The 23,202-nt window shown below is 37.1% G+C and overlaps 1 protein-coding gene across 3 annotated transcripts in view; it reads left to right on the top strand.

The window, feature by feature from the left end:
• The window catches only part of Sntg1 (syntrophin gamma 1), a 396,311-nt gene that overhangs the window by 225,486 nt on the left and 147,623 nt on the right, over positions 1 to 23,202 (top strand). For all 3 annotated transcript variants that reach the window (XM_075967101.1, XM_075967103.1, XM_075967104.1), the window contains 2 exons: positions 3,691 to 3,744; positions 12,869 to 13,003. In XM_075967101.1, the coding sequence (XP_075823216.1) occupies positions 3,718 to 3,744; positions 12,869 to 13,003 (162 nt within the window). In that variant the 5' untranslated portion in view covers positions 3,691 to 3,717. The remainder of the gene's footprint in view (positions 1 to 3,690; positions 3,745 to 12,868; positions 13,004 to 23,202) is intronic.

Genomic DNA, 23,202 nt, shown 5'->3' with positions numbered 1-23,202 from the left:
TACCAGAGAGATTCCAATCTAGTACTTGCTCAGTTTGCTCTTTTGTTTTAAAGGCAGGATTTCCTTATATAAACGAGGCTCGCATTAAACACACCATCGTCTTGACTCACTTCTCAAGTGATGGCAGTGTGGGGGTTCACCACTGATACAAGCAGCTAATTTGACATATTGATAGGGTTGCCTGGAGTCATCGCTAGCCGAACTACTTCACTGAGCTTTCAAGGGAATACCTGATACTGAAGCTCAAAGAAACCCAGGCCTGAGAATCACTGCTAGGGTCCTGGTGCAGAAAGAGGAGTCTAATAAGTATAGGAATGTTCATGTGGACTGGACTAGTGATTTATAGCTCATAGAAAATGTTCAGTTTCACTGAGACAGTGGAAGGCGATATGCTGAAATAATTGCTCTATCATTTTAGAAACTAGATGAATCTTAAAGGGCAGGCATTTCTTTCTGCAGTTTTTGGGGCTGAGGAGTCTAAGTAAGATACCTGGAGTTTGGAGAGGGTCTACTTGCTGCATAAAGGTGGGAAGGGAAAAAGAGATGGTCTTTCTAAGTTCAACACTTTTAAAAAAGTACCTAATTCTACTCTTGATGGGAAGCGACCTCTAAATCTTTCCTTGAAAGCCACTGCATAGGCCAACAAATTTTAAGACCAAAATGCTCTTGAGTCTGTTGCTTAATCATAATGTAACTCAGTGGAAGTCACTAAAATAATCTGTGTTCAGTACTCTACTGGGGTTTGTTCTGACAAATTTAATGATGTCAATTAGGGACAATGTGAGCTGGCTCTGGCTCTGCTTTTTGTATCATAGTAAGCATTGGGGAGGAGCTTCATGCTGTACTGCACTTGAAGTTGCTGCTAAGACCAGTCACATGACCTTTCTTCTTTCTCTTTTTCTTCTGCTGTTCTCTCAACTGCTGGGTTTCACCATTTGGCATTATCTCAGAGCAATACCCTCTTGCTACTGTCTCTTGACAGATGTTCTCTAAGCCTGAGTGTCCCTGCCTTTAGTCTGTGTTCCTCAACCAGAATTTATCTATGGGGTACTGTCTCAGCCCCCAAACATTCCAATCCCTCATTGGGTGGGATTTAAGTTATTGAGTATGTATATATTTTCAGAGATAGGATTTTCAGAAATGCTTCATTATGTCTTGGAGGTAATAGTAATTCTCAGAGCACCATGCACAATCATTTTTGAAAGTAAGTACAAAATTACATTTTGAAGTCAGTAGAGTTCCCTTGGCATTTCTCCTCGCATGACCAAGCTGGATAGAGTGCCTAATACATTAACATCGCTTTTCTGGGTAGTCAGAATGGACTAAAATGGAAATCAATGCCCAGTGATCCTGAAACTGATCCTATGCTGTCATCTATTATCTTCCTCCAGACTCCCATCTGTCCGTATCCCTGCCTTCTTTTTTGCAGAACGGCTTTTACACTCTTCTTTTTGCTTTTTCTAACCAAAGCTGTCAGCCAGTTCTTTTGGATGGGTGGGTTCACAAGCATCATTTTCCAAAATAGGCATATCTTTGATTCTTCACCTGCCTGTCTGTTTGAGTCCACTAACTTCAATGATGAAATCTATTTCCATCTCCACACAACGCCATGGAGATTTATTTTCATAGTAAGCTTTCAGTTGCATTCCTCTGAAATATGTTGATGAATAAGGCAGCTTTATGCGTGAGACCCCATTTTTATTAAATAATTTTTTACTTCGTTGTGTATTTCATAGTTGTGTTGATCATATTTGCCCACCATCCCCTGACCCTTCCCAGATCACTACTCCTCTTCAGTTTTAAGTTCCTGCAAAACATTACTGACTTGTGCTGCCCAAACATTTTTGGATATGTGAATCATGGTCAACTATCATAGGTTATACTCCTAGAGAAAACTAAATCTCCCTCTCCCAATGGCTATCAACTGCCAATAGCTTCACCGCTATGTTTCTGCATCTTCAGCACAGAAAGGTACTCTGCACACTATCAAAAAAGAAATGTAAACACCAAGCTAGCTTTAAGTCTTCATCTACAATGATGTCCTTACTGAAAATTATGCTAGGGCTATGTTGGCACAGCACTTGTGGAAGTAACTTTCTGATAACTGATTATACATACCTATGAGATAAGACCCATACTTAGCATTGCTTGGGTGATGAAGAACCAGAGGCCCAGGGCAATACCAAATAATATTTGTCTAAAAATGGGAAAAATGAAGTGATTAAGTGATTCCTATGATATTATCTTATACTCACAGGTTAGTGCTTTTTTCTCATATGATCAGAGAAGTTTCCTCCTGAAGCATATGGGCATGTGGGTAGAAATATAGAGACATTATACATAGAGTAAGAGACTTTGGGATACCCAGCCATAAATCTGATGTCTCCATCAAATACCTGCCCTCAGAGTTCAGGGAATGCCACAGAAGGGGAAATGGCAAGATTATATTCTCCAGAGGGAAAGGAGGATATCAAGAAAACAAGACCCTCTAAATTGCTGTTTCTCATCCTTCGTAATGCTTTTGCACCTCAATAAATTCTTCAGGTTATGATGACCCACAACCATAGAACTATTTCCGTTGCTACTTTGTAACTGTAATTTTTAAAGGCTAATGATTTCTTATTGTTTTAGTATAGGACAAACTATCTTCTTACATATTTTAGTAAAATAAAATTAGGTTTACATCCACAAAACATATTCTGTATACTTTATATGTCACATAAAATACCTAGGTCTGTTTATTTATTTATTTTTACTGCATAATTGCAAATTTCAATTCTGTGGAAGCCAAGCAATCATGAGAGTGAAGGCTCTTCCCATACTATTTTTTTTGTACTTGCTTGATCAAGCGTTCCTTGATCTCATACAACACATTGTGACACAGGAGGAAGACTTTTACTCCTTCAAAGACAGTAATTTTTAAGTAGTGGAGTGTTTTCTATTTTGAAGACTAAACATTTTTCTCTGAGATTTTCCTTGTGTAATCATTATTTAGCTGGACACTTTTATTTTATAATATAGAAATGCTTTTCTTTGTAAATGCTTAGTTTTCTTAACTTCAAAATATATTGGAAAGATAATGCTAAAATAAAAATTTTAAAACACTGTATGCATTTAAATCTGTCTTCATCGCATAGTTATACAGTCACCTCTATGTGAAAATGTTGAACATTTCTATTTTCAATTGTTTTATTATCATGCAAACTGATGAGTAACTTACTTTATTGCATCTTAATTGTCTGAATAAAAATTTAAGTTCCAGAGATAATAATTCATGCATGTAACATTTCAGTTACAAAGAGTAAAATTAATTCACCTTTCATTCAAGAATCAGATGAAAGGCAACGTTTAATTATACCTTTTGAAATTCTCCCTCTCAAAGACTGAGGTTTCGAAATAAATGGCACAAATGAGGAAGAACCTGAGAAATGAGCCTAATCACATGGCCAAATATCCTCTAAGAAGACAGGTGGAGGGATTTGGAATTTCTCCATTGCACTACATGATTAGGAGTTGTTCAATCCTCGCCAAAGATTGAAGTGAACATTTTTAAAGGCCTCCTTTTCCCTGTGGTTTTGCTTCTTTTAGCTGGCTGTTTATACTTTTCCCACAGCAGTATTTGGGCTTCTTGTGCTGTGTTCTGTGTTGCTCTCCATATTGCCTGTAACAACTCACTCTCTGTCTTTGCAGAACGCATCCTTCAGAGTGCCACAGCACATGGATTTCAGAACTACCTGTGAGGAGGTAAGTCAACAAAATTTCTGCCTGCTGCAGATTTTAATCAGAAAACACTGGACCAAACTCTATAAACATGAAACTTTTCCTAGGGAAAAGACTCATTAACACCAGAATACAATTTATTTGTTTGTTTGTTTATTTATTTATTTATCTATCTATCTATTTTATTTATTTTAAATTGTTTTTATTGAGCAATATAGTTTTCTCCTCTCCTCTCCTCTCCTCTCCTCTCCTCTCCTCTCCTCTCCTCTCCTCTCCTCTCCTCTCCTCTCCTCTCCTCTCCTCTCCTCTCCTCTCCTCTCCTCTCCCCTTCTATCCCCTCCTATGATCCCTATGCTCCAAATTTACTCAGGAGATTTTGTCTTTTTCTACTTACATTTAGATTTCTGGATTTGTCTTTTTTTGGTGGCTGTTTTGCTCCCTGGTGTCTGTTTTCTCTCTTGATTTTCAGAGAGTGTGATACCTGTGCATTGTCTAGTAGGAAATTAACTTTGGATTTGATCTCATTGAGGGCACTGGTTGATCTAAGTAAAGCTCAGTTCTGGGTAATGGGAGCTGATAATTAGGAATGGGGATATGTTAGGGGGCCTGACAGGGTTCCCAGGAGGTAGGAGAGCAGAGTGTTCAACCCAGATGTGCTTATTCAGTCTCTTTTGAATGGGGGAAGTGGAAAGAAGTCATCCCAGAAGGTCTGGTATTGTATTGTTAATTATAATGGGGGCTTTAATTAGAGGAAAAGGAGACAGATGATCTACAGACAGCCCACCTGCTACAATATCACTTGTGGCCTATGGGTTAGCAAGAGGTTGGGGCTAGGATAGAACGAGAGTTGGGGGAGGAAGGTTAGGAGTGGATGACCTGTAAGATGCACAAGAAATGTGGTGGTGGGGACCGCAGCTGGAGCCCTGCTCTAGAGCTAAGGATGAGAGTGGGACATTTGATTTGTAGGGGAAGGACGATGGGTGAATGTCTTAAGTTGGTACCTGTTTCAATGGTTTGCTTTTCATGTGTGTTTCCAGTGACTTCTGGTGTTGGAGGGTGGGATAACTGGATGAGATGGGGAAAGAAAGATGAGAGGGGAAAATCTCTGTGATTCATTGAAAAATGAGTTCAGCAAGGAAAAGGAGAGTGTCTGAAAGTTTCTACTACAGACAGGGAAATGAGACTGAGGAGGTTGGATCTGGAGGAGAAGGAGAGGTATGGATCTGCTGTCATCCTCTCGATGATTAATTGCTAATTTGTACCTTATCTCATTTAGATAGATGTTCATTCCTGCTTTTTTATTGTTGTTTATTTTTACCTTTTCCTGCTTGTTCTATTGTTTGTGTTCATACTATTTATTTTTAGTTGTGGAGTTGAGGTTTTTTTTTTTTTTGCCTTTTCCTGTCGGTTGTGCTATGTTTGTTCACATCTGTCAGAGTGGGTGATGTCATGGTATGCATGTGATATTCTCTGCAGAGACTGGTCCTTGAGAGCTGTGCTACAGTTTAGGATGAGTGAACCGCTTGTTCATCCCGGCCTTCTGGCTAGCTGAGCCCCAAAATAACCACACAGAAATTGTATTCATTAAAACACTGCTTGGCCCATTAGCTCTAACTTCTTATTAGCTAACTCTTATATTAATTTAATCCATTTCTATTAATCAGTATATCACCATGTGGCTCTGGCTTACAGGGAAAATTCCCAGTGTCTGTCTCTGGTGGCTCAATGGCTTCTTCCTAACTCTGCCTTCTTTTTCCCAGTAAGCCATTTAGTTTTCCCTGCCTACCTAAGTTCTGCCCTATCAACAGGTTAAGGCAGTTTCTTTGCTCATTAACCAATGAAAGCAACATATAGACAGAAGGACCTCCCCCACCATTTCCACTTTTCTGTTTAAACAAAAAGGAAGGCTTTAACTTTAACATAGTAAAATTCCATATAACAAAACAAGTATCAAGCAAGAATTAGTTACAATATTCTATTTACTTTATCTTTTATCATAACTAAAGAAAACTGTAACTATCTATTTTTTTGGTATAGACCAAAGAGTTGTATTGTTGGGTCTATCTATGGTAGATCTGATTTATATTGTGGAAGCTACTCCACACTGATTATCATAGTGGCTGAACCAAGGAATTGGAGCAAACAGCACTACGACACACTATAAAGCCTGTGATCACAACAATGATTAGCTTAGCAAGATATCCCTAATGCTATAATAGACTGCTTATTTTGTAGATAATCATCAGCTACCTAATTGAATAAAAAGCTTGCTTGATAAAAGAAAATTCATGTCTTTTACCTAGCTAATTGCTCACAGCTGGAGTCGTTGTAGGTGCTAAGTATCTACTAAAGCAATTTTCCTAAACTTATGTAGTTTTGAATTATATTTGAAATATTTCTTAACCCCCCCAAAATACATGTATTTTCAGTCCACATCAAAGGAAAAATTAAATAACGAAAAGAAAACAGGGGAATGCATCCATGAACTCTCAAGAATATAGTTATCTGAACAGACCAACAAAATATGACCACACCACTTGTCATGTCAACTGTCTTAGTCAGGGTTTCTACTGCTTCAATAAAACACCATGACCAAAAATAAGTTGGGAAGGAAAGGATTATTTCCTTACGTTTCCACATTGTCGTCCATCATTGAAGGAAGTCAGGATGGGAATTCACACAGTGTAGAAACTGAGAGGCAGGAGTGATGCAGAGACCATAGAGGAGTATTGCCTGCATACAGGGTTGGCCCCATGGCTTGTTCAGTCTACTTTGTTTTACAATCAGGGCCAACAGCCTAGAAATCTCAAAATTGCCTAGTCCCTTCCCAATCAATCAATAATTAAGAAAATGCCTTTAAGCCAGATTTTATGAAGGAATTTTCCCAATTGAGATTTCATCCTTTCCGATAACTCTAGTTTGTATGTCAAGTTATCATAAGACTAGTCAGCCCATCAATAAGGTCTCATCCCTAAGAGAATAACTAGAGGTGGTCAATGGCTTTTGAGAGAGAGAGAGAATCAATTACTTCCGTGGGTGAGCTCACACATAGGTTGCCCAACCCTAAATGATTAGGTCTGAACACATACAGCATGAGTGATGCTAATTAAATCCAATAGCTTTTATATGCAGAAGAGATAATGAATTTCAGAAGAAGTTGGGCAGAACTGAGGCAAGGTAGGGTTGGAAGTAGTTTAGGTACAGTGCTCATGTATGACATTGAAACATAAAATCTTAAATGGAAATAAATTTAGCTAAGTATGATGGTGTATACTTGTCCTATTACCACTCAGGAATTATGGGCAGGTGGATGTCTAGATGTGAGGCCAACAAATTTGCAATAGATTCCAGGACATCTAGAGTTATACAGGGAAACCTTGTTTTGAAAAAAAAAAAGCAAAAATTAGAAAACAAATTGCTTAACCTCTCACAGCAAGCTATGCAGTGGGAGAAGATCTTTAAGAATTATACAGATGATTGGTGGTGAATATCTAAAATATATGAACAACAACAAAACAATTGGACATAAGGAAAACAAAACCCAATTAAATGATGGGTACAGAAGTAAACCCAGAGTTCCCAGAAGATGAAACACAAATGCCTAACAAAGAAGTGGTCAGTGTTCTTGGTTTTCAGAGAATGATAATCAAAACTACTGTGAGATTTTGTCCTATACCAGTCAGAATGACCAAGATCAATAAAGCCAATAGCAGTTCATGTGACAAGGATATGGGGAAAGGGGATCTTATTCTGTGCTTGTAAGAGTGCAAACTTGCACAGCCACTTTGGAAATCAATGTGACGATTCCTCAGAAAGTAAGGAATAGTTCTACCTCAAGACCCAGCTTTATCACTCTTAGGCTAGTGCCCAAAATTATAAATCCTGCTTCCTCATCTATGTTAATTGATGCTTTAGTCATAATTGCCAAAAATTGGTAAAAGCCTAGATGTCTATAAAGATGAATGGGGTAAGGAAAATGTGGTACATTTACACAGTGGAATACTAATCAGCTATTAAAGGTGAAATCATGATGTTTGCTGGTAGATTAATGGCTAGCAAAAAAATTATCCTGAGTAAGTTAACTCAGAAACAAAAGAGAAATATTACATGCATTCTCTTATATGTAGATTTTAGTTTTTGAACTATTGATATATATGTATATGATATATATATATATATATACAATATATGTATATATATATGTATTACTACTGTGGTTAGGTATAAGTATAAAGTAAGAGACTACCAGGAAATGGATGATTTTTTTAAGGAATGGTAGATAGAATATATGAATATATAATTTTGGAGAGAGTGGAAAAGGGAGATAGGAGTATGAGTATAAAATGGTGAGGGGAAAAGAGCATAAGAGAAGGAATATGAGCAGTAACATCTAACTCTCAGGGTCATTTGTGGAGTCATATGGAAATCTATGAGCTTCTTAAATTTAAGGTTCATTAAATACGTGTATAACTGAAAGAAATATAAATGGAGTCACAAAGTAATGGCAGAGACAATGCCCCAACTAGGCATCTCACATCTCTGCCTTAAACATTACCACAACCTAGAGAGAAACCAGCTCCTAGACTGCCCGGGATATGAAAAAAATCCGCAGTGTCAGCATACCAAGACTTTTCTATCTGAGGGTTTGTGGAAAACAGACTCTCATGCACTTTTCTGATAGATCCTTCTCTGTTCTCTCATGTTGCCATAGCTTGCTTTCTTTGTTCTTCACAGCTAGATATACCCATCAAAACCTTTCAGGAAATACAGGAATCACATATGAAAGACACATTCCATTTCAGTAAATGATAAAAATAGAGTCATCTTGACAACTCATAAGCAATAAATCTAAATAACTTGTCATAGATCAAGAAAGTAGCATGTTTCTCAGACAACCCCCTTATTAGTGGGCTGTAACTTACAGCTGCAAAGAAAGAATCAGTCATTAATTATCTATCTAGAGATGAAATCTTATAAAGGGTTTTAAAGGCATTATAATCTTAACCCACTGAGGAGTTTAAGAAAAGACTGTAACATATACTTTGGAGCATATAGACATTTTGAACTAATATTCTGTGAACAGAAGTTGTACAATGCTGGGCTTTTTGTTGGACTCGGTGCGTGCCGTGTTTGATGTGTCATAAATTCTTTAGTTTAGGCCCATGGTGCTGTCAATCTTCTAGTATCCGCTTAGTTGGCACTCCCCAAGGCATTGTGACACTAGTAGCGTTCTAAATCTCAGAATGTACTTTCTGTCCTGCGCATAACTCTAGATGATAAAAAGGAAACATAACTATTTCTCAGGGAAATGAGGTCAAATTACTTTCTTGTAGCACTGACCAGCAAGATCTTCTCTTCCTGTGGTGTTTCTGAACAAAAGCTGAATTAATTACTGTCCTAGGATAACAATTACACCAAGTAATGAGACTGTGTGCAGCAAGTAGGTTGCTTTGCACTCTTAAATCTGGCTCAACAAATCAGACAGCTTGGCTATATATCCTTGTAAACTAGATTGCATTTCTAGGAATAGTTTATCTTAAAAACCATAAGCAAGGCATCTAGTTTAATGTAAAGCTATTTTGAAGTTTTATATCAGCTGATAGTGCACATCTCTCCTGGCAGCTGGGGAAAATTCCACCAGTTTCCTGTCAACCTAAGCTGTGATGTAAAACATCTCCTAGGAGTAGCTCATAAACTTTAACTTTGTATCATTTTTTTAATTCATTTTTAATCATCAGAATTCTATAAAAGCTAACATTATTGATATCAATTATGCAATACAGGTTAAGGAGGAATCATCTTCTAGACAATCCACAGATAAAAATGCCCAGTAGATTGTGATGTACTCATGAGTCAAACACACTGTGATAAAGGGAAATTTGCATCAGCACAGGTGGAGTTACAGACAAAAGCAGAAGATATTCCAAAGTTTGTAGCCTCGTGGCCTTTCCTAATGAGATTTTCCCATCACAAGTTTTCCTCCTGACACCTTGAATATTAATTACCATCTGCTGTTAATAATGCACAGCCCATGGCAAAATATGTCAGGATTGGTTTATATATAATTCAGTTGTTGGCCAAAGGGATCCCATGGAAACCCCTAACAACTTGGGCTGTTGAAAAGGCTGTTAGTTGCTCTCCACCAACTGAGAGTAAGGCTCTATTGTTGAAGAGGATATTTATATTTCTTCTTGAACATAGAGAAGAGTAGTTGAGCTGGGGCTTAACTATAGCCTTCATCTCTGCTGACCAATATTTATTGAACTGTAAGGTACTCTGCATACTAACAGAGGAGAAAGCTAATCATCAACCCACCTATAAACCTTTCAGTCTATGATAGCAACCTGTTTGTAGGCTAAAGTCATACAAATGTGGGTGTAACTAACTACTCTCAGTTTGGGTTTAAAGCCCATTCCGCAAGATGAAGCCCATAAACAACGTTGCTTGGATTGTTAAGAACCTGAGACTAGATGGTCCATGACCTAGGCAAAACCAAGTACTGCTGAAGTAAGTTAGCAATAAAATGACTTCTTAGTGATATCCTACTACACCTGTAGATCAGAGCTTCACTCAGCCATCATCGTAAAAAATTTCTCTTGTAGTAAATGGGAACTCTTGCAGAGACCCACAATAAGACAATATGCAGAGAGTGCAAGTATTTAAGACACTGGTTCCTGAACTGAATTCTTTTCTTCCCAAGGATCAGGGGGCTATGCGGAAAGGGAGGTGAAAGATTGTAAGAATTAAAGTAGCTAGATGACTTCCAGGAAAGAGTGATTTCCAGACATAAGGGGACTAATGTACATATGACTTCACAGAAACTTTGTCAGAATGTACAGTTCCTGCACAGATTTATCCTAATTTTGTCCCAGAGTCGAAAGGGGGAATTAGGCATGAGCTCCCAATCCTAAGAAGGTATCTCCAATTTGCAACTCTTTGCAAAAGAAAAATAAATTTTCCATTATGGAGTCTCAAAGGACATATAAATCACACTTTGGGGTTGGTCCTGTGCTATAGTAATTGATCAATACAAAACAACTCAATGTTACTTTTGTAGGTTTTACTTGCTTTGTTTTTTAAACCTCATATTGCTTCATTTGGGCTTTTGAAAATCTTACTGGTACTTTATGTATTATGGTTTTAGCTTCTATGTTTTTATGTGTTTTGTTTGTGTATGATTTTATGGTTATGTCTCTCTGTGTATGATTCTTTTTAAATTGTCTTTTTTTTGTTTTCTTCCTAAAGAGAGAGAAAAATATTATATGGAGGTGTAGAGTTGGACAGCTGGGGAGATGGGAAAGATCTTGGAAGAAATGCAGTAGGGGAAATTGTAATCAAAATATACCCTGTGATAAACATTTATTTTCAATATTAATAGTGGGGTTTATTACCCAGAATACTGATTGCCATTCAAAGGAAAAACAAGAGGATTGTGAAACTCAGGCAAACAAAAATCAATTCCATATCAAATATATACATAGTCTGAGGTGTTTCTGGCATTCTGATTTTTGGTTTCTTTGTGAGACTTACTGAAGACTTGATTCTAACATATAACAGGACACTTTGCTTTGCATATACTATCACATCAAATGAAGCCAATGCACGCTGACAGAAAATTTTAGCTCATATCCCCTGCTACTAATTGTTATGAGCTTTAGTGTTTTTACTGTGCCTACAAAGTTCTGCTCCTATGGAAATATAGTGGTTTTATTTAAAAAAACAAATCACTTTAATATTTTATACTATCCTTACATAGTTTATAAATGTGAAATTAATACACCTTTGAATTTTGTGTATCATGATGGTTGATTTGAAAAATTATCATCTGAGTTGCTGATTTCAGTTGCAAAAATTATTGAACGAATTTCATCTTGGGATTAGGATAAAAATTTCAAAATTTTCAACAGTTTTTGAAAAGCCTACAAATGTTTTTTGGTCCCTTTTCCCTGTGGTGTTCTTAGAATTGGTTGCTATAAATATCAATGAACTCTAAAAAAGCTTTGAAATTGCTCTATGTCCCGAATATTAAATATCCAGATATAATTCTTTGTGCAAAAATAAACAAATCCATCTGTTTACCATGACCCACACAAAGAGTAATATTGGATGTTAAGTATATTGTATTTTTATAAACACTATAAGACATTCTTGGGAAACAGACCAGCTAATGTCCATGTATATAATCTTATTCAAGATCAAGCTTGGTATTATTTATTTAACTACATACTCTCATTAAATAAGATGAATACACATCCCTAGATACTAATTCATTGAGCCAAGTATGACCAGTATTTATTTAAAAAAAACCTATCTTTTGAAGTAATCTTTGTTCTTATTGTCTTCTTGATTCACAATCAGATGAGAAAGGACAAATTTAAAAGTATTCAATCTGTTCACACAATTCCAAAAAATGTGTCAAGCAAATACACAAGCTTTAAATAAATCTTTTTTAGTTTATAGTAAATCTGTCTATAAATATTTCCATTCATTCATATAGTTTTCAAACCCTCATCTTCACTTCTTTATAGATTCAAAAATGTTTGTGGGTGTGCTCACAACTAAAGGTGATAACATAGTAGAAATCTAAGAAAACCCTAAGCATGTTTTTTTTTTCAATTTTGAATTTCATATCGAAGACAGAAGGTGACTTAATGGTCACTAACTCAAGAATGAGTCATAGAGACCAGATTTGCAGGATTGTTCTTTCTTATCTTTCTTTTTGGAGTAATCAGAGTTACTTGAAATTTATTAGACACTTGTGCATGGTCCAGAATATACGTACACAAACTATGACTTACAAACATTAAAATGTTGAACTCCATGCAATGTAAAAGAGATCTCAATGTACCTATTACTTTCATATTTTAACTCTTAATATTTCTATCATTTCTCAGTGTAATGAAGCACGTTTGATGCAGTCTTTCCTCCTGTGTCTCAGTGTGGTCTCTCTAGCATAGCCCCAGTTATTTATACTTCCATATTGCTCAAAGTTATTATCCATTCGTTAGCACGTCTGTAAAGTCGTGGGTAACGTAAAGCATTTCCCTTACCTCAAAAATGTTACCCATCACACTTTGCTGTCAGTAGTTCTGAGAATCATAACCCATGAATTGAGCATTTTTCTCTTTCTTGTTCTTTTTATCTAAAGTCGAAGACAGGGGTTTGCTTGCTACAAGATGGTAATCAGGAACCTTTTAAAGTCCGGCTGCATCTTGCCAGAGATCTGCTGATGCTACAGGAGCAAGACGTTCTGTGTGTGTCTGGTGAGCCTTTCTATTCTGGTGTAAGTACCTCTCCCTTTGACATTTTTGCTTGTGCTTTTGATGATGAAAATGCTTTTTCAAAGAGAATGTTGAATAATTTCTCTCACTTTGGAACCAGTCAATGGTCCTTTAGGTAATTTGTGTTCACACTGCTCAGTAAGCTATGTCCCTGTTTAAGGACATTAATTATGCCACAACACACTGTAGAGCCTTCTTTCTTTGTCTTCTCAGTCCTTGCTCTCATATGGCAGGGAATGCAATCTGATTATGAAAGACTGCAGATAGTTTTCAACTATGCATCCTAATGCCCTTGGTCCTGAGCTTATCATGATAATACCACTCAAGATTGGTACTGAATGTGATGGTAGAAATCACTTCCCAGTGCCTTTGAAGAGATTCAAGGCACTGCTCACCGAATTCAATTGAATTGTTTCCCCCCTTGACTGTAAATGTAATTCACAACTTACCAACCAGAAGGCATTTAAAGATGAATTTGACATGTGTATAATATCTATCCTGAAAGCTTCGGAACATGACAAATAAAAATAATTGAAAAAACAGGGTAATGGAAGAAAATAACAGTGATCAGCATGAATTAAAGACTACATATTGATCTGATATCATATTCTCCCAAATATTTCAAAGCAGATTAAGACAACTTGTAGTGTAAAAGTGATACTTGGGTGGTATTTGTCAGTTTAGTGACATTACCACCCCTCCAGGTAGAATCATCCTTGCGAGGCCCCCTCATCTTTTAGAAAACTACAATGGTTTTTCTTTAGAATGGTCATGGTTCACCTCAGGATGATTATCCTCACAAAAATAACTTAAACTTCCTTATTTTGAACAAATTTTTGAAAAGTACACACCAGAGAGAACATACATCTTCAATAGTTAGTGGCTAGAAAATAGAATCTCTAAATTTAGAATAATTAAACTTGATCTTTATCTTTTGTCTTACATGAAAACCAATTCCAGGGAGATTCAAACACTCAATGTGACAACTGAAACTCAAAAAAGTGGCAAAAGAAAATGTAGGGAATATGAAAAAAAAGCACTATAAACTTAAGTAAGAATTTTCTAAATAGTATTCAATCAAGTCAGAAAACAAGGTCAACAACAGACAAATGAGATGAGAAATAGAAGGGCTTCCTCCATCAACTGTTGATATGTTTGTCTTCCACCAAAAACTCCGGGAGGCCCTGAGGAACAGGAGATGTGGTACCAATCATCCAGAGATACTCAGTCACCCAGCAAGGAGCTCTCTTAAGAGTGTTCTATGGGATTTACTGTGAGGAGTGAATTTTTTTCACAGAAAGGTTTGCACTGGAAAGTTGAAAATCTCATTAATTTGAAGTTATGAGGAGCCAGTCTGGTTATAGGGCTACAGATCTTTTCTCAGCCACTTCTGTTAATATTTAGCCCAAAACAGATTTGAGCCCACAGCCATGGCTGTGGTAAGAAATATGAATGTGCTCATTCAGAGGAAGAAGTCATGGGTGTTTATAAAGCAGGCAATAAAGAGTGGTTTCTTCACCATATTTGTACAGACATGAGTGGAACAAGTACAGTCAAGTAAAGAAAGTGGGTAAGATAATGAAGAGAGGGGAACAAGGTTTCTCTGAACTCTGTGTGGTCACAATAGAATGTAATTCTCATTTCAGAACTTGACGTGGATACGGAACAAGGTGAAGGGGACTGTTGACACAGGAACACTAAAGTCACTGTGCAATACGTGAAAGAGGGTGGGCCCTAAGATCACCAAGAATAGTTCCATGGAAACCTGAGGATGCTTAAATCCCTTCTATAAAACTAAAGAATACAATAATTATCTACCAGATACTTCAAATTTGGAGTTTAATAGAAACTCTCCTTTTATTTTGAATTTGCCTCTTTCTCAGGACTGACACAGCTGTTGCTAGGCAGCAGCGGGAGCCACAGTTCTGTCAGTCAAGCAATGCATAGGGATGAAGGGCCCTTCTTTTCCAGTCTCCCTTCCTATTAGACTGTGAATTAAATAAGCTTTTGACAATTGTGTTTTCAAATAGATTACATCATCCAGCTACAGCCTTATCTAAAATGCGGAGACCTCAGCATTTTCCTGTGAATCACAGAGCTCCTCTGCATGCTATAAATCATCTCTCGTGATTTCAAAACAGCAGGCATGCTGCAAATGAATATTTAAGTATTTCTTTTGCCTTCCTCTCTAATGAATAAAAACATCATTATGTCCAGTATATGTATAAATGTTTTTTTTTTCAAGTATTCTTGAAATCTGTGGCTAATTGAATATGTGATGACGGGAGGCTGACTGTATACTGAACTACCACAGATCAAAGCATTAGATACACAGAATAGTTGCAATCTCAGTTGAAACATTTAAATGTATACGTTAGATAATAGTGGTAAAATTTATAAAGAATAGGAATATCAGTGAGATATAAACCATACACATGAATATTCGCTGCATTTACAATAAATGTGTTCTAACATTCAGGGGTACTGAAATGTTCTCAGAAAGGGCCATGCAAATGAAATATTTCTATAAAGTCTTATAAAGAGAAAGAAAACAAACAAGCGCAAAGAACTAGCTTGTTAATTTTGAATTAGGATTATTACAGCATCTATGATTCTTTCTCACAGTACATCTGTGAGTTTCATTTGTTTTCCAAGCATCTCCTCGTTACATCTATCTATGTCCTCCTAATATCAGTTCATTGTATTCATGATAGTTTGCTCCCATACAGAGACTCACTGCCATCATGGACATCTCAAATATGCTCCAAGAAAATCTGTTTTCATTTTTTTCAAGAGCCTAAGGATGCTAGCAAGCCAAATATTTTCTTCTTTTCTAAGTTTCCTTTTTACTATAACTTCTTAAAAAATATTTTTAGGTTATTATATAATGACATCACTCCTCCCCCTTTTTTCTCCCTCTCTTCGACTGGACTTTGTGAGCTCAGTCCAGTGCTCTACTGTGTTTCTCTGCATCTGCTTCCATCAGTTGCTGGATGAAGGTTCTATGATGACATTTAAGGTAGTCATCAATCTGATTACAGGGCAAGACCAGTTCAAACATTCTCTTCATAATTGTTTAGGGTTTTAGTTGGGGTCATCCTTGTGGATTCCTGGGAATTTCTCTAGTACCAGATTTCTTACTAGCCCCATAATGGCTCCCTCAATCAAAATATCAAACTTTCCGTGTTCTCTCTCTCTGTCATTTCCCTGTCTCCACCATCCTGATTCCTCCAGTCCTCCTTCCACCTTCCCTTCTACACTTGTGCTCCCCTCTGCACTCGCTCTTCTCCCCACCCCCATGCTCCCAATTTTCTCAGGAAATCTGATCTATTTCCCCTTCCCAGGGGATCCATACATTTTTCTTAGGGTTCTCTATGTTACTTAGCTTCTCTGGGTTCTTGGACTCTAGCTTGGATATCCTTTGTTTTATGTCTAATATCCACTTATGAGTGAGTATATATTGTGCTTGTCTTTCTGTTTCTGAATTACCTCGTTCAGGATGTTTTTTTCTAGTTCCATCTATTTGCATGCAGTTTTTCAAGATGTTGTTTTTTACCACTGAGTAGTACTCCATTGTGTAAATGTATTACATTTTCTTTATCCATTCTTCAGTTGAGGGGCATCTAGGTTGTTTCCAGGTTCTAGCTATTATGAATAATGCTGCTATGAACATAGTTGAGCAAATGTCCTTGTGGTATGAGTATGCATCCTTTGAGTTTATGCCTAAGAGTGGTATTGCTGGGTCTTGAGGTAGGTTGATTTCCAATTTTCTGAGAAATTGCCATACTAATTTCCAGAGGGTCTGTTCAAGTTTGCACTCCCACCTGCATACTCCATATCCTTCTCAGCATAGCTATCATTGTTGTTATTTATCTCAGCTATCCTGACTGGTGTAAGACGGTCATTTTGATTTATCTTTCCCTGATGGCTAAGGATTTTGAAAAGTTCCTTAAATGTCTTCTGGACATTTGAGATTCTTCTTTTGAGAATTCTCTGATTAGATCTGTACCCATTTTTTAATTGGATTATTTGATATTTTGATGTCTAGTTTCTTGAGTTCTTTATATATTTTGGAGATCAGTCATCTGTCTGATGTGGGGTGGGCGAAGATTTTTTACCATTCAGTTGGCAGCCTTTTTGTTTAACTGACTGTGCCTTTTGTTTTACAGAGCTTCTCAGTTTCATAAGGTCCTGTTTATTTATTGTTGCTCTCAGTGTATGTACTACTGGTGTTACATTTAGAAAGTGGTCTCCTGTGCCCATGTGTTCAAAGCTACTTCCCACCTTCTCTTCTGTGAGGTTCAGTGTAGCTGGATTTATATTGATGTCTTTGATCCATTTGGATCTGAGTTTTGTGCATGGATCTATTTGCATTCTTTTACGTGCTGACATACCGTTAAGCTATCACCATTTGTTGAAGATGCTTTCTTCTATTTGTATAATTTTAGATTCTTTGTCAAAAATCAGGTGTTCATAGGTGTTTGGATAAATATCAGGGTCTTTGATTTGGTCCTATTGGTCCACTTTTCTGTTTTAATGCCAATACCAAGCTGTTTTCATTCCTGTACAGCTATAATAGAGCTTGTATTTCCAGAAATCCCTTGGTTTATGTTATCTTCATTGCCTCTATTTCAGTTTTCAAACCTTGAACTGTTTTCTTCACCTCTTTGTTTTTTTTTCTTGGTTTTCCTGGGTTTTTAAGGAGACTTAATGATTTCTTCCAATATTTTGTTTGTTTTTGTCCTCCATTTGTAAAGGGAGTTTTTGTTTCCTCTTTAAGTGTCTCTATTATCTTCATAAAGTTATATTTGAGATTTTCTCATGCTTCTTCTGGGTTAGAATGATCAGGTCTTCCTGTTATATGACCACTGGGTTCTGGTGTTACCATGTTGCCTTTTAGGTTGTTGAATGAATCCTTGCATTGGTGCTTACCCAACTCTTCCTCCAATTGTCGGCAGTGTCTTTGCCTCTTGGCTCATCCATTGCTTTGGTGTTGGTGTCACAGGGATCCGCTCTTGGACCAGTTGTTGCAGTTGTTGTCTGTATCTTAGGCAACCACTCTTGGTCCACTCTGTGAGATTGCTTACAGTGTCTCTGGAAATCATTTATTTCTCTGGGGGTGGGTGGGTGAAGTGAGACTTGCAGGTTCAGGGTCTGATTGATGGAGGGTTTTGGCTGGCTACCCTCATACTAAGGCTCTAGACTGGGCTGTTTAACTGGGGAGATGGTCACTCACTTCTTGGTCCACTCTGCAGTAACAGTCCATGCATAGAGATCCTCTAAGGTCATGGGAGATGGGTAGGTTTGGGGCAGAGTGGGACTTATAGTTTACAGGGGGAGGGGCCCAGAGTTTTGCCCAGTACCTAAGGTCTAGAGATTGGGTATCCAGCTGGGTGGCTGATCTATTGAAATGGATATAAATCTTTGGATATGTGCCCAAGGGTGGTATAGTCATTAGCATCGTAGACGCTATTTTGATTTTCTAGGAAATGAATACACTGTTTTCACAGTGACTGTGCCTATTTTCACTCCCACCAACAGTGCCTAAGGGTTCCCCTTTGTCCACATCACCAGCACTGTCGTGCTTGTTTTTCTTGTCCTTACCATTAAGACAGGGAAAAGAAGCCCTGAAACACCTGATGTCAGTGTCCTTAAACATACATTTTTAATCCATTTGCATTTTTGGAACATGTTGTTCTGTTCATAGTCCACATTTTAAATGGGTTTCTTGGCATTTGTTTTTATATTTTAGTTTCTTTTGTATTTTAGACTTCAGATGTATAGCTGGAAGATATTTTGTTTCTTTTCTTTGACCTGATTATTCAAGCGATTAAAAGTTTTCCTCACGGTACAGAAGACTTTTAATTTTATGAATCGCCACTTGCCAATTCTTTACTTGGCAGCCAGAGTCTTGTACAGAAAACCCATACTTGATCCTATATCCAGAGTGGGTATTTATTATCATTATTACTATTATTGTTACTATTCTTATTTTATATGCTTTCATTTATGAATTTCTAATTTTGTGGCCAAACATTGAGATCTCCTGTACATCTGGAATTTATTTTGCCTCAGAGTCAAGTTTCATTTTTCTACATGTTGATATCCAGTTTTTCTGACATATTTTTTAAAGATGCTGACTTTTCTTTAGTGTGTGTTTTCATTTCTTTGTTAAAATATGACAGCTATAGGTTCTGGACCTCTTTCTGGGTCCTTAATTCTATTCCATTGATAAATATACCTATTTCTCTATGGGTTCTATGCTATTTTAGTAGTAGAGCTTGAAACAATATATGCTGATAATTCCTCTAATATCCATGGCTTAACTAGCCCCAGATAGTTGGCCAGCTTTCTGCTACCAGACATGACTTCCCTTATGTTCAGCAGGATCTAAGCTTAAGGAGACAGCTGGAGCTACCATCAAACTGGTGCCACACTTAAGTAATATTATTAGTTGTTTCTCTCCTTTAGAAACTAGAATAGCATCTTCTTGTACTATAAAAGTTATTCCTCAGCTAAAAGGCTTTCCGGTCAAATCTAGCTCAGATATTGAGTGCTACATTTGAAGGGCCTGATGTCTTCAGCTGTCAGAACTTTCCTTCAGCCCCTAGGGGACAATCAAGGCTAACAGCACTAACCTGTATTGTTTGAGAAGTCTCATGGACTTCTCTGACCAGAAACTTGAAATCACATTTCTTATGCCTGCTATTTGGGATTTTGTTAGATAGTCTATGTCTTTTTGGAAGGAACAGTGTCATCTCGAGTGGCATACTTCATTTACACTCTATATGTAAATATGTTTACATATATATATTTATATGCAGTTTGTATAATTTAGGTAAAGAAATACAATACGATTATGGCCATCCTAAATGTTCTTTTCACTCTTTCTGCCTTCTTCTATATTAATATCTCTATCCCCTTCTCAACTAAAGACATTCATTTTCCCCTTCACCATCATATGACTTTCATCCTGCTATTTTTTCTTTTGGTTCTTCCCTGGCCCAGTGTGTCCCTGTTTCTAAAGTTATACAAAGTTATATATTCACTTTTGAAGATTTTGGACTAGTGATATCAATGAGAGAAAACATGCAGTATTAGTTTTTCTGGGATTGGGTTTACTCAATCAATATAATAATTTCTAGTTATAAACATTTACCAACAAATTTTATGCTTTTATTTTTTCTTTGCAGCTTTATAGTGATATATAGCACACATGAGTTTTGTATCTATTTTTCAGTTTAAAGATGTTTATTTAGGTTCATTCCATTTCCTGGCTATTGTGAATGTAGTGGTAATGAACAGGGCCAAGCAAGTATTTGTGGAGTATGATGTTAAGTCTGGCATTCTTGTTTAAGGCTGTTTTGTCTGTCCTGAAACTATTTTGCTTCTGCATGAGGTTAAAGACCATTTTTTAATTTTTTTCTGAAGAATTTCATTGGAATTTTTGGTGAATTTGCCTTGAATCAGTAGATTATTTTAGATTGTATGGCACCTTTCAAAATATGAATCCTACAAATCCACGAGCCTGTGGGGGATGTGCTGTTCCCTCCTCAGGTATCTGTTCAGTATTTCTTCCTTCATTGTTTTAGAATATTCACCTCAGAAGTCTTTCACCTCTTTGGCAAGATTATTTCAAGTATTTACCTCCTTAGGTTATCATGACTGGGATTATTTCCTTGAATTCTTTCTCTGTGTATTTAGCATTGGCCTACAAGAAGGTTACAGATTATTGTATGTTAATTATATTGTATATTCTGTCCTGCTACTTTGGTAAATATGTTTATCAACTTTACCATAATTCTGCTAGACTCTTTTGTATGCATGAGGCTTACAACAACTAAAATGATTTAAAAATGAATAAAAGACTTGGAAGATTTGCAGTTTCTGACTTTAAAAAACTTTCTGTGGCTAGACACTGGCACCAGCTGTGCTGATTTTCTGCCAGGTGTATACATGTGAAGGAAGGGGAGTTGGGAAATAAAATCCCGCTGGCGATCAGTTGCTTTTCACTGAGAACACCATGACTAACAGGGAAATAACCATTTCCTCCTCAAATGATGTTGGAACAACTTGATAGACACATATAAGTTAATAAGCTTGGATACCTGCTTCAAATTACATAAAAATGTTATTCAAATTAAATAAAATTTAAGTGTAAGAAAAAGACTATGCAACTGTAGACAAATCTTAGCCATAGCAAAAAAAATTGTTAAATTGCCCATCATCAAAATTAATAATATTTTTCTTCAGAGAACACTGCAAATTAAAAGAAAAGATGGGACACATAGTGAATAAACACTGTTTCTCCACCATGTGACTATCTATTGTATAGAATACATAAGGAACTATTATAACTGGGTAATACAATTTGTAACCGGAAATTAGTCAAAGAATTTCAATGGTTATTTTTCAATAGAAATTATATAGGGAACCAGTTAGTAAGTGAGAAGATGTGATCTTAGAAACATCATCTGAAGAACAATTAGAACAATAGGCAACAACAGGAACAAGGAGGCTGTTTGAAACTGTTTGAATACTGGGAAGGGAAGGCTAGCATCTCACTGCCTTTGGAAGCAGTTTGGTTCCTCAAACATACACTTTGGTTGTAGCAAAGAGAAATAAGACACATGTCTAAGCAAAATTTCATACTCACACCCACAGCCTGACATTCATGCGAATCAAAGGGGAGAAACAAGTCACGTGTAGGCCTTCCGTGGAAGAACGCATACATAACCAATGGTACAACTGCAGTAGATTGGGAATTTCATAAGGGAAGTACAAGTAGATTCTCAGAACTAACCCTTCTTCAGTAGGCGGATGCCTCATTCCTTCTGAAAATATGCTACATGGACTATGTCTGACATTCATCCTTCTGTTCCAACTACAAGGGTTTCCTTTCCCCAGCCAGGCTCAGAGCGACAGCATGTCTCTAAGCAGAAAAGACCACTCATCTGAGTCTTACATGAGTAAGCTTCCCTATACCATAAGAAAAAATATTCCTTAAATATGCTGGCCTCATAACTAATGGAGCATTATAAGAACTGTAACTCTGTATGAGGACTTCCTTTCTCTGGGGCAGCCTGAATTCACTGCAGTCTTTCCTGCAACCTCTGCCTAGCATTTCCACATCACGGTAAAGACCGCCTTTAAAACTTGTGTCTCTGTTCTGATTTTATGCATGTCTAATTTCCTGATGCACTGTAGCACATGCATGCAGCAGACCATTATTTAAAAGGAATGAAACATTGATGCATTGATTCATAATAAAAAGGCAAAAGGAATCGCTACTTAATTACTGTGAGGGTCCAGTGTGCAGGTTTAGAGAGACCACAATCAGAAGGATGGGTACTGATTTATACAGTGGGGATGGTTTATTTTAGAAAAATTAAACCTATTCCTTAGAAATAGAGTGTGCAGTGCTGTGAGACACACAGACGTAGGAACATGGACATTTGAAGTAATTACAGAATATTCTCACATTGCCGTTCAAGTTTGGACCCCCTTCCTTAACTTCCTAAATGTTATGGTAAACAAGCAAATTTGCTTATTTGTGCTCTAAAGTTTTGTGGCTTCTACAAATGCATGGAGTTATGTAGCCACTACCGCAAAGCCACGAAACCAGTGTCTTTGTCACTGTGTTTGCCTGCCAGCCCCACAGGATTGTCTTGTTAGAATGTCAAAGGATGCCTTCCATTCAGCCTGACGTATCTTACTCGCCTGCATGAATTTCAGGTCCCACTTTTTCATTCTAAGACTACCTTTTGTTTATTTATTTTGTATTGATTTCTTTTATTGAGCTCTACACTTTTCTCTGCTCCCCTCCCTGTCTCTTCCTTTCCCGCTTCAGTCCTCCCCCAAGGTCCCCATACTCCCAGTTTACTCAGGAGATCTTGTCTTTTACTACTTCCCATGTAGATTAGATCCATGTATGTCTCTCTTAGGATCCTCATTGTTGTCTAAGTTCTCTGGGATTTAAAACCCAGTTTGACAGTGCATGAAGAAAATAAGCCATGAATTTGTATTGGAGGGTTTGGAAGGAGGAAAAAGAAGGGAAAATGTCATTATAATCTCAAAAGAATTTTAAAAGAAAAGAAGTTTGAAGTATATAGCACAGCTGAGAGGAAGGTATGGGAGCTTCCTGTTTTCTTCCTGCTCCTCGACTTCTTTATCTCTTGAAAGAGTGGGAAATCATTTTGCA

The sequence above is a fragment of the Microtus pennsylvanicus genome, chromosome 3, assembly GCF_037038515.1.
Source record: "Microtus pennsylvanicus isolate mMicPen1 chromosome 3, mMicPen1.hap1, whole genome shotgun sequence".
Taxonomy (NCBI): Eukaryota; Metazoa; Chordata; class Mammalia; order Rodentia; family Cricetidae; genus Microtus; species Microtus pennsylvanicus.
Note: the sequence above shows the minus strand (reverse complement) of the source record. Positions and strands in the feature narration are given on the sequence as shown.